General features: G+C 45.0%; 1 protein-coding gene across 4 annotated transcripts in view; it reads left to right on the forward strand.

The window, feature by feature from the left end:
• The window catches only part of tmem94 (transmembrane protein 94), a 28,956-nt gene extending 15,178 nt beyond the window's left edge, over positions 1-13,778 (forward strand). For 3 of the 4 annotated variants that reach the window (XM_071544472.1, XM_071544473.1, XM_071544474.1), the window contains 19 exons: positions 129-350; positions 1,281-1,593; positions 2,667-2,840; positions 3,426-3,528; positions 3,653-3,861; positions 3,984-4,165; positions 4,643-4,775; positions 5,103-5,218; positions 5,733-5,832; positions 5,973-6,081; positions 6,351-6,540; positions 6,641-6,718; positions 7,480-7,565; positions 7,683-7,764; positions 8,116-8,282; positions 8,906-9,000; positions 9,114-9,207; positions 10,569-10,739; positions 11,084-13,778. In XM_071544472.1, coding sequence (XP_071400573.1) covers positions 129-350; positions 1,281-1,593; positions 2,667-2,840; positions 3,426-3,528; positions 3,653-3,861; positions 3,984-4,165; positions 4,643-4,775; positions 5,103-5,218; positions 5,733-5,832; positions 5,973-6,081; positions 6,351-6,540; positions 6,641-6,718; positions 7,480-7,565; positions 7,683-7,764; positions 8,116-8,282; positions 8,906-9,000; positions 9,114-9,207; positions 10,569-10,739; positions 11,084-11,156 — 2,697 coding nt within the window. In that variant the 3' untranslated portion in view covers positions 11,157-13,778. Of the gene's footprint in view, positions 1-128; positions 351-1,280; positions 1,594-2,666; positions 2,841-3,425; positions 3,529-3,652; positions 3,862-3,983; positions 4,166-4,642; positions 4,776-5,102; positions 5,219-5,732; positions 5,833-5,972; positions 6,082-6,350; positions 6,541-6,640; positions 6,719-7,479; positions 7,566-7,682; positions 7,765-8,115; positions 8,283-8,905; positions 9,001-9,113; positions 9,208-10,568; positions 10,740-11,083 lie in introns of those variants that run through there. The other variant, XM_071544475.1, reaches the window with a different exon arrangement.
• The last annotated feature ends 116 nt before the right edge of the window (positions 13,779-13,894 follow it).

Genomic DNA, 13,894 nt, shown 5'->3' on the forward strand with positions numbered 1-13,894 from the left:
GGTACAACTCTCAAACATTTACCAGAAAGACCTGCAGCACAGCCAGTGTACTCCATACCGGTGCATTAAAAGCAGCATCTCAAAGCCTTAGATCCACCTCCTGATTGGTTACGACCGCTGTCCGTCAGGTCCCGGAGGCGGAGGCCCTGCTCTGCCTACCGACGGAGTCTTCCATCCAGCTGGGGGACGGGCCCGAGCCCAGCGAGACGTCCCACGACACGGCCCGCTCCTCGGACACGCTGCGGCCCCGGCACACCTGCCAGCACGCTCACACCCGCACCAAGCACCACTCCGGGTCCAACGTCAGCTTCAGCCACGACACCGAGGGGGGCGAGGAGGACCAGGCGCAGGTAAAAACCGTCCGGAAAAAGTCTAGTCTTTTTTTTTTGTTTTTTTTTTGTCATTTTTCAGGGCTTGGAAGATTTCGGGAACTGCACACAAATGTATGGAAAAAATATTATAGTTCATTCATTGTCGTGATATGCAAATATGACAATTCAAGCTAAAGTAAACTAAACTTTAATGATTAACTGAGTCATCACAGCAGCAGATAGCAGTATATAGATAAGAATAAGACAATAGAGAGTAAGTAAGAAAAACCAAAACAGCTTATTGAAAGAAAAATAATACAGCAAATAAAGATACATCGTCTTCATTCACAGATAACAGGTTGAAGCGGTTGTGCTCATGTGTATCATATGCATGGTAGCTACTTGTCCAAATATGAATAAATGTTCCTTATGTCATATATGTTTTCTCAGTGATATATGTTTTTATTGCAGGTTTGAACTACTATCTCTTTTTGCTTTTATCGATTTAATGTAAAGCACACTTCCTTGTGTATGAAATGGCACAGTGATTCTCAACCTTTTTCATACCAAGGACCCCGTAATTTAGTCCACATCGGGGCCACAGACCCCGATTTGATGAGATTTTGTCTCTTGGACCCAAATCTGTGAATATTTTTAATGTTAGATATGATTTTGTCCAGAATCCCATGACTATCTGTATTGTAGGTAGAGAGATAACAGTGAAACTATGATCAAAATAGTCATTCTTCTACATTCTTTAATTGTGTTAACTTCTTGTAAATGAAATAATGCTGAAGTTTAACCATTCATCAATTTGCTGGGGACCCCCTCAAGGACCCCTGGTGGTCCACGGATCCCACGTCGAGAACCACTGAAACAGCATACACAAATCAAATCTGACATGACTTTGACTTTGGTATCGATATGTCTCTCTTTCCTGTTTCTTTTTGTCCCGTCCGCCCCCCCAAGGACCTGGCGCTGGGCTGCCCGGACGCGGAGGCCGAGGACTTCGTGTGCGACTACCACCTGGAGATGCTGAGCCTGTCGCAGGACCAGCAGAACCCGGTCAGCATCCAGTTCGACGACCTGTCCTGGCAGTGCCACCTGCCCTCCCTCAAGCCGCTGGGCCTCAACATCATGCTGAACCTGTGCAACGCCAGCGTCACGCAGCAGCTCTGCCGCTTCTCCGACCACCTGTCCAACCTAGCGCTGCAGGAGAGCCACGGCACCGTGCTGCCCGTCTACGTGCCCTGGGGGCTGTGCGAGCTGTCCAGGCTCATAGGTGTGGTATTTGTTACACTCCGGCTCGGTTTGGCCCTTAGTTGGGTTTAGGAGAAAACGGTAATCAGACTGTGGCCTTGTTGAGAAGGAGGTTTCCAACCCTGGAGTAGGGCTGAACGATTTTGAAAAAAATATCTAATTGCGATTATTCTGACTGATATTGCAATTGCGATAGGATTCGCGATATTAGAGGGAATGATCATTTTTACATCATTATTCTCATTTTCATTGAAAAACGTATTACAATGATTATGGTGTGATTTTTGCGGGGATCTGTACCAAACAAAGATGTTTTCTTAAGTCTGTAGAACATGATGTGTAGGCCAGGACAGCTCTGCAGCACCACAATATTTACTTTAAAATGCTATTTTGACACACATTTCACCTTTAACAAATATTGCGCCTCCTGCAATTTTAAAATTGCAGTAGGCCATATTGCGATTTTGATAAAACTTTGATTAATTGTTCAGCCCTACCCTGGAGTTTTGTTCAGAAGGAGAACACGACATGACTGCGATGCCACCCAACATGAATTATGGATTAAAATGAGTTTTAAACCAGAAGAAAGTCCTTTCCCAGTATAACTTTCTGATCAGTGAAGGAAATGGCTGCTCCCACATGGCTTTGATGATAAATTATGGCTCCGAGTTGTTGCTTTGTTGCGTTTATGTATTGGTTTGGTTATATTTCACCCCGGCGCAATTTCAAGCAAACCATAATTCATCATCAAAAGCCGCATGGGAGCAGTGGTTTCCTTTATTGATCAGAGAGTTGGTACATGAAAGGACCTTCCTCTGGGGTGAAACTTGTAAAAACCCATAAATTACAGAGTGTTTTAAAGGAATAGTTCACGCAAAAATCAGGTGGTCGGCTCACACTTAGATCACAAAGTCCAAATGAAGCTCTAGGGTTGGTTTGAAAACGTAGCGAGAAACCTCCCTCTCAGCTGTGTTGTCATTTGGATAAAGGAGGAAACCAAGGACAGGGTTCAGTATTTGCTGTAAACCAACCAGGTGTACACCCCCCACACAATCTGCCCTCTCAATTCCCTGTGTGTGTGTGTGTGTGTGTCAGGGTTCACCCCCGGCGCGAGGGAGCTGTTCAAACAGGAGAACCACTTGGCTCTGTACCAGCTGCCGTCCGGAGAGAAGGCCAAGGAGTCGGGTCCCCGCCGCCTGCACCACTTCATCAAGCGCCAGCCTCCCATGTCCCACCTCATCTCCCTGTTCGTACGGGACGCCTCCTCCAGTGAGTGCACACACAGGTCCCGCTCTCTAGCAAGCTGCCTACCTCACTCTGTCCCCACTGTGCTGTTTTGTTTTTCAAGCGGAGTGAGACACTTCATTTTGTATCATGTCTGTTTTTCACTGAACTGTATCTAATTAATAAAAGGAAGGTGTGACTTATAAAAAGAAAATTATAATTAGAAATCTTCACACCTTAGCTGTATTTTCTTTTTCACAACTTCCATAATCCTCTTTTTGTATGTAAATGAAATTCACACATCATTACACAACTTAGTTCTGGGTTCTTCATCTATTAGTCTGCATGGACTGCTGCCATACAGTGATGTATTGATATACATTCCTAAATCTTATGATGATAATGCAACACATATCTGGCATTTTAGAATAAATCGCATAGCTGTATAAGCAGTACTTCTTAGTATACTGTATGCATCTTGTCTTATTAATTCCCCCCTTTTTTCCCTTTTTTTTCTTCTGGCCTATGTATGGCATAGTAAGTTGGAGAGTTAGTTTGTTTTCGTTTTTCGACCTCCTGAAGTAAGTAATGTAACTCGGTCTGTCTTGCCCTCTGACCTCTCTGCTATAGATAACGTCCAGATGCTGTCCCACGGCTCGGCTGACCTCATTCTGGAGGCCTGCACCGACTTCTGGGACGGAGCCGACATCTACCCCCTGTCAGGCTCCGACAGGTATCACCCACATTTTCTCAAATTATTCAATGGAATTAAATGAAAATGCTTTTAAAGGCATAAAATACTGGTATTAGGCTTACATAACATAACGGTTTTTCCTCTTTCCTTTGCCCTCTTGCAGAAAGAAGGTTCTGGACTTCTACCAGCGTGCCTGCCTGTCGGGCTACTGCTCGGCCTTCGCCTACAAACCCATGCAGGTGTCGCTGTCCTGCCAGCTGAACGGGAAGTGCGTGGAGCTGGCCCCGGGTCCCAGCCTCTTCTCCGGGGTGGAGCTGCCCTCCACCACGCCCATCAAGCACAGCTCCCGCAGGAACAGCTGGAGCTCTGACGGTACGGAGGCGGGACGGAGGGCGGGGCTAGTTGGATCTTCAATGGGAAAGTGATGTATAACTGGTGATCCCCTCCTCACTCCTCTCTCTATCCGACGTCTTCCCCCCCCCTCATCTCTACAGAGGGTATAGGTGAGGGTTTAGAGCGGGAGGATTGTGTCCAGGCCCTGAGCGGTCAGATCTTCATGGGCATGGTGTCGTCCCAGTTCCAGGCGAGGCTGGACACGGTGCGGCTCATCGACGCCCTGGTCACCGCCTGCATCCGCTTCGTCTACTTTTCCATGGAGGATGAGCTCCGCAGCAAGGTGAATATATATAAGCCCAGACACATGTGAAACACCCCCATGGTCACCTTTATTTTTTTTAAGCAACTCCAAAGACATAGAATGTAAAAATTGGTTTCCTAATAGTGGGCTCTATATTCATGTGAATGTACCGTATGATTCCAATGATAAGGTGAGAAAAAGAAATGAACCACAGTGTTATGTAGAGAATATTGAGACAAATAAAGTGGAAAAATTATAAAAAAAATATCAAGATATATGCAATCTATCACACAACAGATGAACATGAGAAGTGTTTCGGTGGGCCTTGTAAAAAATACTATTTGCCTTATTATATTAAATTTACAGATGTAGATAGCATAGGTGTTTAATGTGCAGATTTGAATATGTGCATTACTAAACATTCACCTTGTGGAAAAACCCCAGATGGAGGAACCATATTACACGTGTACGTTGTTGTCTGTGCTCATTAGCATCAACGCCGTCTTGTCTGTGCAGGTCTTTGCAGAGAAGATGGGTTTAGAGACAGGCTGGAACTGTCACATCTCTCTGACTCCTAACGGAGATAGTCCCTGTGACGGAGGTCCATCCAGCCCCGGTCTGGGCTCCTTGCATGAAGACTTGAACCAAGGTACCGTACCTGTGTTTGTACATTTGAAACTGCGCTTATGATGCGTTTCTATGCATTGTATTCCGCTTATGCCGGGGATACACTGCATGACTTTTAGGCTGGCTATAGCCACGATTTGGCTATCAGTCCTGATTTTCAAGATCGGTGCTAGTTTGGACCATCACCATTATTTCAAACACGCTCGATTTTTACGACTCAAATCCGGCCAAGTCATGACATCCTCCTGTAGTGTGAACTGGTCAACGAATCAAACCCGAAGCGTGTGATGCCCGGTCTGTTTTGCGGTGTGTCCCCAGCCTTAACCCGCTGTATTCGTATGTGTTATAGATTCTCGGGACGAGGCGGAAGGTCCATTACTCCCAGAGGAAGAAGCCCATTCTGACCTGGCCAGTTTCCAGCCCACGGACAGCGATGTCCCCAGCTTCCTGGAGGACTGCAACAGGGTAACAACGGCTCCGTCAATACCAATAAAGTCGCTGCACAGCTCTCTTCTCAGTGGCAAAGGGCCTGTGTCTGTTCCTCCTTCACCCTCACAATACAGGCTGGTTTCTCTCTTTGAACTGACTACTGTAACTCCCTGTCCAGCTGTCTTGCCCTGCAGAGTATATTCAGGAGACAGCATATTATCCCCATTTTAGCTTTGATTCATTCCACTCTGAGATCCTCGGGCAACGTTCTTTTAGTGGTTTCACAGTCCATGCTGAAAACGAAAGGCTGATGGAGCTTTCTACACACTGTTTTTCAGCTTTCATTTATCTAAAGTACTTCGTAACTCGATTTTGAGAAGTGCTCTATAAGTAAATGTTATTATATTAAAGCTGCACTAGGCAAGTTTTTGGGTGCATTGCCCTGGGGTTTACCATATTGCCAGTGTACCATTTTGGAGTTAATATGCTTTGATTTAGTCTAATGATGTCCTTACTGAGTGTGTATCCTTCCTCCCTGCCCCTGCCCCAGGCCAAGCTACCTCGTGGTATCCACCAGGTTCGTCCTCACTTGAAGAACATTGATAACGTGCCTCTTTTGGTGCCCCTCTTCACCGACTGCACCCCTGACAGTGAGTCCTCAGCCTACTTCATGGATAGAGCAGATCTGAATAACTGTTGTCTAAAGAAATACACTGGATACACTCAGTGATGTTGGGTGTTTGGCTTTGAAGTGAAATTTACACATACTTACGTTGGTGTTTCTCCACAGCAATGTGTGAGATGATGAAGATAATGCAGGAGAACAGGGAGGTTACATGCTGTCTGGGAAGCTCTGCCAATTTCCGCAACAGCCGCCTGTTTCTCCAGAGCGACCTCAGGTATACACACACACCCCTAAACACCCTAAACAGCTGTTGTTTTGATCATATTTTCATGTATAAATGAATGTTATTGATATTAGGGTTTGACCAGTGTTGGTTTTTCAAGGTTGATACTGATATTTTTGGATTGACACTGCTGTCGTATTCCAAAAAATTACAAGCATTCAGTGTTTCCTCCAGATTTTCTATTCTTAGCAGGGTGGAAAATACTGATACATCATGTCCCGGCACTAACCGCCTCCCTCCTCCCCTCCACCCCTCCACAGCATCGCTCTGGACCCTCTGTACCCGTCCCGGTGTTCGTGGGAGACGTTCGGCTACGCCACCGGCGGAGGGTTCAACGGAGACGCCGAGGGCCTGTCTCCTCTGAGGCTCTCCGGACAGCTCAACAGCCTGGGCTGCTCCGTCACCTTCCACCAGGGAGAGAGCGTCAGCATGGTCAAGCTCATAGAGCAGGTTCGGAACACACACACACACACACTCACACACACACGCTCAGAAAGTTAACTAGAGCTATTTCATTTATTTAAGTTGTCTATGTGTGAATCGATTCCAGGCGCGACACACAACTTATGGCATCCGCAAGTGCTTCCTGTTCCTCCTGCAGTGTCAGCTCAGTCTGGTCATCATCCAGGTGAGAGACAAACATAATAAAAAAAACTGGTGTAAAATTGGCATTCATGTTTTGAGCATATGAACTTTTAGATCCCTGCAGTTTTATTAATGGTTTATAAAGCAAACGGTCTTGGCACTGAAGTACAGATTAGATGTGCTTGTGTGTTATGAACCCACTAGAACCCTTAGATCATCAGGTAGAAGCCTTTTATTTATTCCCAGGATTAAATCAAAACCCGGGGTAGCTACTTTTTGCTTTTATGCACAAATTATGAACAAAAATTCTCTTTTTAATGGTGCCTTTGACTAGGTTTTAATCAGTGCTGTTCTGGGAGCCTATAGTTTGTATCTTATTATTTTTTACTTTATTTTATTTTTGTTGTACTTTATCTTTTCTCTATTTTTTTATTTTCCCTACCGTGTGCTTTACACTGCATTATTATTACAGTGGCTACGGCCAAAGAAAGCAGGACTCACCAATGACGACTGAACCGACCGGCAAAAAGATTTTTTTCCCACCATCTCCACCCCTACCAGCCACTAAGAAGAGAAAATTAGATCCTATTAGTGCACAGTTTACGTTGCATGGTTTTTTTTGGGGTAATTAAGTCCTTCAAACTTTCAAAAATGCAAAACTGTTATCTTTCACTGCCAGTCGGGCCGCAAAAGTGTGAAATTGTTCAGTGTCGCTTTAAAGTTTTTTTAATTATGTGTGTGAAAAGCAGGTTTTGTTGATATTGTATGATTGAATGCAAGTGTCTTGTGGTGTTCTTTCTGCAGTTCTTAGCCTGTCTAGCCCAGCTCCCTCCTCCCATGAACACCACTGACATCCTCTGGCTGTCCTGCTTCAGCTGCCCACTGCTAAGGTACACACACACACACAAACACACACTCACTCCTAACATAAGGAAACTGATGTTACTATGGCTTATCGCTGTGAAACAGAACGTCACACTAACCATCCGTATGCGTTTTGTTGACAGCGTGTCTCTTTTGGGGAAGCCTCCAGACAGTTCAGTCATGACAGTTGCCACAGGGAAGAACCTAGATGCCATTCCTAGGAAGGTAGGATCGCATACCACTGCTCTGTAAGCTTTAGTTACTGCTAAACACAGAGGTTGAAAAATTCACTATAATTGATGATAGCAATCGTATAATGGAGTCTTGCTTCACCCTGTAGAAGATAATAAGCCTGCTTGATACAGATGGGCTGTCAACAATAGAATGAAGTTGGGCAGGTGACTAACTTGGGGGAAATCACTTGTTGAACCAATAGATTGATTGAACAACAGTACCATGTGACTAGACAACCATATCTTTTGACCTACTGAGAAGGTTGTAGGTTAAAGTGAAAATTTTACATAGGCTACCATTTAATTAATTAGAGGATTTTGTCATCCTGTCCTCTTCCACCAGACCCAGAACTACTTCCTCGGTTGTTTCCTGCTGAAGTTTGGCCTGACTGTGTGTGCCTACCTAGTGGGCTTCGGCTTCACCCTACAAGAGGTTTGCCTCAGAGCCGGCAACTTAACCCTGGCCGACAACACCACCACCCCCGCCTGCACTCATATACTCACAGAAAGGTAGGAAGAACCCTCACCATCGCATGCAAACGGACATAAAGGATGTTTACAGGTGCTACATGTAGCATTTTAACCTATACGTTATACCACGTTAACTTTAGACATAAGTATAATAACTGTAAACAAAAGAGACCATCGCAGAGAAGATTGGTAGCATCCACTGCTGTGCTCTACGCTGTGCCACACATTCTGTGCCACCGGGTGGGATTTGGCAGGAAACTGAGCTAATGGAGCTAAAGATTTCAGACTTTCCCTCAATAGCAGATGGTGGAAGGAGTGAAAGGCAGATGGGGGAAAATCACTTCCAACATGTTGATCCTCTTCAGTAAAGCCAAAGAGAAAATAAACACACCCAGGGTGGCACCACTGAGGGGGAGGAGGATAAGTGGCAACATCTGCTTCGCCATAGGAAGTCAAGGGGTTTGTGGGAGATGTAGTCTTATTCTTGAGAAACACTAAAAACAGTACCGCTGGTGTGAGGTAGAGGCTGCCAATCGTCTCGACCGTGATCTCATTTGTTTACAGTAATTATACCAAGGTATCGCAATTAATATAAGTAAAAATAGAAAATGAGAGATTTAATATATCAGTTCAATGACTTCTCACTGTATTTGTGAATGCAGCTCTTCTGAGAACGCCCCTCATTGGTTCAGTGAGCTGTCAAACGGTCTGCTGCTAACTCAGAAGGTTATGGCCGGGTTCCTGGCCTTGCACACAGGTATGAACTGTGACTCAGACACGCAGCATAAACAACAATCAAACCTATCATGTTTCTTTTTTTGATAAATGTCTTCCATCTCCTGTTTGTGTACATCGATCTCTATTTCCCAGTGGTGATCTCCCTGAGCTATGTGCACCGCTCTCAGCCTCTGTGGAGAAAGAGTCCCTTCAGCAATACCTGGTGGTGTCTCACAGTACCTGTGGTGTAAGTGATCACTTCCTCATTGATTGCCTCCTCTTTCCTCCACTATATCTGATCTAGCTTGCATATTTAAAATCAGGTCATTTTTATGCTCCACAGATTTAGAGGTCATCCACGCTTTTATCTCATCTCATTTAGATTACTGCAACCTTCTCAATTTCTGCCTCAATCAAACGTCCCACTCATGTCTCATTCAGGATGCAGCAGCTAAAGCAACACACCAGATAACACCAATTTTAGTATTTACCAGTTACATACAGAATTGATTTTGAGATTTTACTGATCATCTTTAAAGTACAGTTAGGTCAGGACCCCAACTGCATTGCAGATCTCTTACTTCCCTATGAGCCGGAGCTTCTAGAAGATACTTCTTATTGTTCCTCAGTCTAGACTCAAGACTAAAGGTAATTTATGGTCCTTCTGACTTTTACTCCGTCTAGACTCAAGCCTAAAGTTGATTGAAGGGTCTTGTGACTGCTCCTCAGTTTAAACTCAAGACTAAGGGTGATTGAAATTACTTCTGACTGTCCCTCAGTCTAGACTCAAGACTAAAGGTGATTGAAGGTCCTTCTGACTTTTACTCAGTGTAGACTCAAGACTAAAGGTAATTGAAGGTCCTTCTGACTGTTCCTCAGTCTAGAATCAAGACTAAAGGCGATTGAAGATACTTCTTATTGTTCCTCAGTCTAGACTCAAGACTAAAGGCGATTGAAGATACTTCTGACTGTCCCTCAGTCTAGACTCAAGACTAAAGGTGATTGAAGATACTTCTTACTGTCCCTCAGTCTAGACTCAAGACTAAAGGTGATTGAAGGGTCTTCTGACTGTCCCTCAGTCTAGACTAAAGGTGATCGAAGGGTCTTCTGACTGTCCCTCAGTCTAGACTAAAGGTGATCGAAGGGTCTTCTGACTGTCCCTCAGTCTAGAATAAAGGTGATCGAAGGGTCTTCTGACTGTCCCTCAGTCTAGACTAAAGGTGATCGAAGGGTCTTCTGACTGTCCCTCAGTCTAGACTAAAGGTGATCGAAGGGTCTTCTGACTGTCCCTCAGTCTAGACTAAAGGTGATCGAAGGGTCTTCTGTTCTGACTGTCCCTCAGTCTAGACTCAAGACTAAAGGTGATCCACCTTTCACTTGGTTTTAGTTACTTTTCCCTTTTAGCTCCTCTTTATATATTTTACTATCCTTGTTTGTATGCCTTCCTGTAAAGCACTTTATAAACTCTGCTATAGAGTTTAGATAAGTATTATACAAAGTTACTTGTTTGATCTCTATTTTTCATCTCTTCTTTTGAGTCTTTCTTTCTCTTCAAACCTCTGGATAAAACACGCACGTTCTCAACCCTCGCTCCCTCCTCTCCTCCAGCTTGCTGGGCCAGGTCGTTCAGGCCACGGTGGATTACCAGCTGTGGTGCGACCGGAGCAGCACACTGACCTTTGACCTGGGAGACATACCTCTGCTAGCCTGGCTACTGGTCTCACTGTCCCCGCTGCTGGTGGTGTTGGTCAACGAACTGGTGAAGCTGCACGAGATACGGTACGAAACCAGACCAAAAGCGGGCCGTTCTGGATTCAGCACAAGATGTGAAGCGGGGGGGAAATCTACACCGTAACATGCGTTTTTGGTGCTGTGCATCATGGGAGATAATTTGTGGGAAACAGATGGCAGAAAGAAGCAGTAGAGAAAGTGAAGCAGATGACGCAAACAGTTTAAGATTGCGGGAAAAACAGATGGGGTCAGAGTGGGATTAGAGGATTATTTAGAGATGCGATCAGTCTTTCATTTTCTCTCATCTCATGAAGCCATGTCTTGATCATGTGGTGTGATTTGTCCCCCCCTCTCCCTCTCTCTCTCTCTCCCTCTCTCCCTCTCCACTGCAGGGTGCGAGTTCGCTACCAGAAGAGGCAGAAGCTGCAGTTTGAAACGAAGCTGGGCATGAACTCTCCGTTCTGATGCGTTCCCCTCCGAGGAACTCTGGAAAACAGGGAAAAAGGGGCGGGGGTGCGAGTGGCGCCCGCTCTAAACACTCGCTACCCCTGCCTCGTTTTAAGGGCACCTTGTCCCGCTTCGGCCCAAAAGCACTGCAGCCATCAGGTGGAGCAGATATCAACCAAACGGCAACGTCGGGGCTTTACAATACGAATATTCAAGATCCTCCATTTCTGTTTTATTGAAATGATTGGTGTTATATCATGGTTATTTGAAGGGCGGGGGAAAGGGAAATTCCAAAGCATATTCATTTCTCTTTTCCTTTTTTTTTTAATAGAAAAGAGCCCAAAATAGGCGACTATTTATTGTATGATTTTTTTTTAGTTTGTTTTAAAGGCATGAGGAATGTTTTTTTGAAGAGGTTTCGCTCGTTCACAATCACTTTTATCCTCCCTCTCCGGGCCGATCGCCGAGAGACGAACACTCCTGCATGGCCCTTCTCATCCTGTGCTTCATGTCCCAGGGATACCGCAGGTCCTCCAGGAATCCACTAAATCCATTAGACTCGCTACCTTGAAAGGATTTGGGTATTAAGTTTGTCTAAATTCCATCGGGGATCCTTCTTGAGCTGAGCGTCTCGGTGCTTTTGCGGAATTCCGTCGAGTCGACGGGAGGCGGATCCTGAGGACCCGCGTTGAACCGCGACACACCCTTAGACTAGTTCAGCCTTCGTTTAAAGGACATCCGTGAATGTCAGCGCGTCTTTACCGTTAGAATCCCGGTCGGGCCGTAAGCAGAAAGGTAGTTCGTAATGTCTTAAAGTTCGGTATCGGCTTGAGACGCCTGTGGTGGGGCGTCTGCAGGGAAAGGGTGTAACGCTACCTCTCGCAATTCAGGACAGCTTTGGAAAAAAAAAAAATGTGACAAAGAAGCATTTGTAAACTGGCTTTCCGCGGGCCCTTCTGTAATTCAGCCCCCGAGCCACATTATCAGCATAATCTCCTCTCCGCTGTTATGTTTTATTTCACAACAAACGTTCTTTGTTGCTACCCACGCGCACCAGTTCCCGAGCTAAGCCCGAAGGTCAGTCCTGCTGTAACGCAATAAGCATACGAATGTGATTGTATTCTGTGAAGGATAAAAATCGGTTTCGGTCACATTTTATACATATATAAATATATATATATATACCTATATATCTGGAGAATGTGCCGGCATGCCACTTAAACCCATGCACTGTATTGAAAGAACAGTGTTTTTTTTTTGTTTTTTTTTTAACCTTAGGGAGAATCCATACAACTGGCTACAGAAGGCGAAAGGTTTTACCGAGCGTTTACCGGTCGTTCGTGAAAAGGTGCTTCATATCATTCAGTTGCCTTCTCCCCCCCCCCCGTGCGAACCCGCGGGGGGGGGGGGGGGGAAGAGACGGGACGGGGAGCTCAGGACACCGTTCCGTTTCGGAAGTAAACGCCCCGCCGGAGAGATTTCGTCCCGCAAAGTTGTTTTAATAACTCACCTTCCCCCGATTTCTTAATTCATCCTCTGACCAGCATATTCCAGGGATTGAGAATAAAAACGTTTGATCTCTTCCTCCCTGATAAACACCAGATATCCCGTCGAGCCTGCAGCTTTCTACCCCGTTTGTTTCTACTATTTATTCACAGTCAATGTGCGGCATCAGCAGCGGACGTCTGTATCACTGATGGTCTCCTTTGATCGGACCAGCCTTCCTCTGTGGTGCTCTCGTCGTTTCAGATGGACGTCACGTGACACCGCTATATGAATGGGATTCTGTTGTCGTTTTTTTTTTTCTGGCAAACGCATCGCTTCGATGTCACTCAACCTTCTTTTGCATGAAAACAAATGAAAGTAATTTGTGTCCCGATCCAGAGAGAGCACAAAACACGGTGTGTGTGTGTGGGGTTAACTTGCGTGAAGTGTACACTTGTGCCTGTTTTTTAGTTCCGCTGCCCTTTCAAGCACACATTTGAATCGGGGTGTTACGTGGATGAGCTGATGCGATGTGAAAGTACCAGTCGGTCATCCGGTGGCATCGGAAGTCGATCACTTCGGGACGAACACGATAGTCGGCAGGTTAACCGATGCCTCATCTGAAGCTATTGAAGACGATTTTAAACATCGCAATGCAACAAATCCATTTACGATATGTGATTTTTATTTTTGTTTTTGCCCTCTTTTTATACTTTCGGTTTGTTTTGTATCACCGCAAAACATCTGGGCTATGCTGCATGATTAAGAAACAATGGATGCTCCGTCTTGGTCGATGTTGATGTTTCTCTATGATTTTACTGTTCCGTTCTAGTTGGTTTGCTACACAAATGGAATCCAGTCAAGCATGGACTGCAGGTGTTGCTAGTGTTTTCTCACCACACTGACTGCTGACATGACACAGCCCTATTACAGCCTGCGAGGTTGGTGCGAGGCATTTTGATAACGTTTTCATGCATATGCTTGGAGCTGAACTTTGCGTCAGTTCATTCTGGGGGGTAAAAAAGTGATGGACTATGATAAGATTGTTCACAAGATACATAAATGTATATTTTGTATTTTTTAAAGTGTCTATGTAAAATTATTTCAGTTATTTTTTTTGGCAAATTTTGTTTGTGTATTGATTATGTCATGTTAATAAATATGGTCTTTTTTTATTTACATGATTGTTGTGTTGAGATGTAACTTCCCGTCTGGAAATTGAATCGTTGCAGCGGCCAATGGCAGTTGGATACAGCAATGAAAATAGAACA

The sequence above is a fragment of the Centroberyx affinis genome, unplaced genomic scaffold, assembly GCF_046629955.1.
Source record: "Centroberyx affinis isolate AG114_WGS23_722 - 3 ecotype Tasmania unplaced genomic scaffold, CSIRO-AGI_Caff_v1 ptg004591l_1, whole genome shotgun sequence".
NCBI classification, from domain to species: Eukaryota; Metazoa; Chordata; class Actinopteri; order Beryciformes; family Berycidae; genus Centroberyx; species Centroberyx affinis.